The sequence below is a fragment of the Boleophthalmus pectinirostris genome, unplaced genomic scaffold, assembly GCF_026225935.1.
Source record: "Boleophthalmus pectinirostris isolate CB_2022bp ecotype Guang Dong unplaced genomic scaffold, ASM2622593v1 HiC_scaffold_13, whole genome shotgun sequence".
Classification (NCBI taxonomy): Eukaryota; Metazoa; Chordata; class Actinopteri; order Gobiiformes; family Gobiidae; genus Boleophthalmus; species Boleophthalmus pectinirostris.
In genome coordinates this window covers 1,739,809-1,742,308 of record NW_026571036.1, presented here as the reverse complement: position 1 = coordinate 1,742,308, position 2,500 = coordinate 1,739,809, and the positions used below count along the sequence as shown (strand labels likewise).

Sequence of the window (2,500 nt, the reverse complement as noted above, 5' to 3'; positions counted from 1 at the left end):
TTGTGTTTTTTTCATGTTAATTTTTGTAATTTATGTTTTATTAAAATGATTCAAAGTTCACAATTGAAACACGTCAACAGGAGAGATCCGTGTACGATTTGTTCTGCTGAATTTCAATTAAGAACGAAAACAATAAAATGGGAAAACAGTTTTAATTTCGACCTCCATTATTTGAAGTTCTGCTGCTGAAGGACGAACCTGAAAAAAAATAAATAAATAAAAGGTTGTTTTTCTGTCTTAGAAATTCATTATTAAACTCAAGAAACAAGAAGCAGCGAGAAACTTTGTTCAGTTGAGTTTTAGTTTTAGTAAAGTTTTTATTCTAGATCCATGGTTCACACTGAGCAGCAGAACTTCAAATAAACCAGAGAGAATAAAATATCAACATTCAAATACATTTTAATTGGTTTAATTTGAAATAAACTTTAAATTAAATATTGGAAATAGGTCCGTGTACCAGTCGTTCTTTTGAATTTCAATTAAGAACGAAAAACAGGTTTTTATTTCTTTTTCATTTATTTTCATTTTTCTGCTTTAGTGTCAAAAAAACCAAACAAAACTCTAGTTCCAATATTTAATTTAAAGTTTATTTCAAATTAAACCAATCAACACCAAAAAAACCAGTCTTGGTGCTGAAGGATGAATCTGAAAAAATCGTTGCAGTTTTGTGGACAAACACGTTTCTTCTTTTACAGCAACAAGTTTATTTTCACGTCTTAGAAAGTTATTTTTGATCCATGACGAGAAACAGGAAGCAGCGAGAAACTTTGTTCAGCCGACTCCACAGAACTATGATAAAAATATTTTTTTTTTATTTTGATTTGGTTGAGATGAATCCTGCAGCAAGAGTTTGTGTCCGAGACTTGTTTAGTTTGTTTGTCGTGAGCAGAAGGAGGAGAAAAAGGAGAAAGAGAGAAAAGAGGAGGAGGAAGAGGAAGAGGAGGAGAGGAGGGAGGAAGAGGAGGCGTTTAACTCTCACAGAGCCTTCCTCATCCAGCTCTTCGCCATCGACAAGAATCATGAGCCCAGGTACAAACTCAGACTTTCACATCTTCTCCTCACCCGTCTGAAGTTTCTCTCTTCTCCTGCGTTCAAGACCGAGATCGATTTGTGACGTCACGTTTACATGAGGGATTGAATTCTGAATAAAAATAATTTCATTCTGAATAAAAATGATTTAATTTAGAATAAAAACTTAATTCTGAATAAAAATGAATTCTACTTTAAAAAGTCCAGTTCAATGTTGACACACTTAATTCCTGATGAAAATGATTCTTCCTGTGGGAGCGTTTGGTTTATTCTGATTTTAAAGCTGAGTGAATTTCTTCCTGGATCATGTTTGTGGTTTGTTCTTGTTTAAAATGCTGCTGGTGCTTCATGTTCGTCGTGTCGTCCTTCGATCCGGCTCCTCCAGTCTCGGTCTCGGGACTTTGATCCTCGTCTCTTTGGATTTGTGAGCGGGATGTGGGAGTGGGCCGAGGTAGAGCAGCCTCACACTCACTTTGTCTTCTTCCTCCCTTCTCGGAAAACGCACAATCCTCTGACGATCGTGTCATAATCTGATTGGTTGAAGCATCACAAAAGCAGAACCAGACAAAAAAATCTAATTTTTGATACATCCGAGAGAAAAGCACCAACATGCTCCCGTCCACAAACACATAAAGCTCTTTAATTCTGACATTAAGCCCGTCTCTGTCGCCGTCATTTTGGTTCGTTTTGGTTCGTTTTGGTGCTTTGCCTTTGACTCCGCCCAAATCTCAGTGCTGCTCTGTGATTGGTCGCCCTGTTAAATAGTGTGAGACTCTCGAGATGGATCTTGACATGAGAACAGTCCACTACCATTTAAAACAAATGGACATGTTTTTAAAAAAAAAAAACAGATTCAGAACTGAGGTCACGGAGCAAAGCGTCGCTGTGAAAGAGTTGATTTACGGAAAAGTCTTGAAGAAATCAAAGGATCAAGAACAATAACAGTATTTTAAAAATCCAGTGCAATGTGTTTGCATGTTAAAGAAAACTAAGTTGTTGTGCATAAAAGTGAAGATCTCTGTTTGCAAGTGTTTAATAATTGTGACTGAAATTAAATGAATTGATTTGAAAAGTTTTAAAGTGACTCTCGGTGTTGGCGTTTTGTCTGGAAAAGGGGCAGAGAACGTGAGACGACGACTCTTCTTTCTGCTCCTTTTCTTTCATTTCTTGTGTGTTTAATCTTACGACACTGTTAATGTCGTTTTATACTTTATGAAAGAAATAAACAAACAAATAATAATATCATCTCGTTGTGCGCTACACGCAGGAGTCCCAGCGTGGAATCCACTGCCCTGATCTGCCCACAGGGGGCGACGTCACCTTTGATGTGATGATGTTAATGTGGTCGTGTTTCTTTTACTTTTAGATGATCACCAAAAAAAAGTGTGTCTTTAATCCACCGCTGTGTGTGTGTGTGTCTGTGTGTGTGTGTGTGTGTCTGTGTGTGTCTGTGTGTGTGTGTGTGTGTGTG

The 2,500-nt window shown here is 37.3% G+C and overlaps 1 protein-coding gene across 1 annotated transcript in view; it reads left to right on the top strand.

Annotated features, from left to right (window-relative positions):
• cfap61 (cilia and flagella associated protein 61) overlaps positions 1-2,500 on the top strand; it is a 33,055-nt gene that overhangs the window by 9,792 nt on the left and 20,763 nt on the right. The window contains 1 exon segment of the mRNA XM_055149740.1: positions 890-1,029. Coding sequence (XP_055005715.1) covers positions 890-1,029 — 140 coding nt within the window.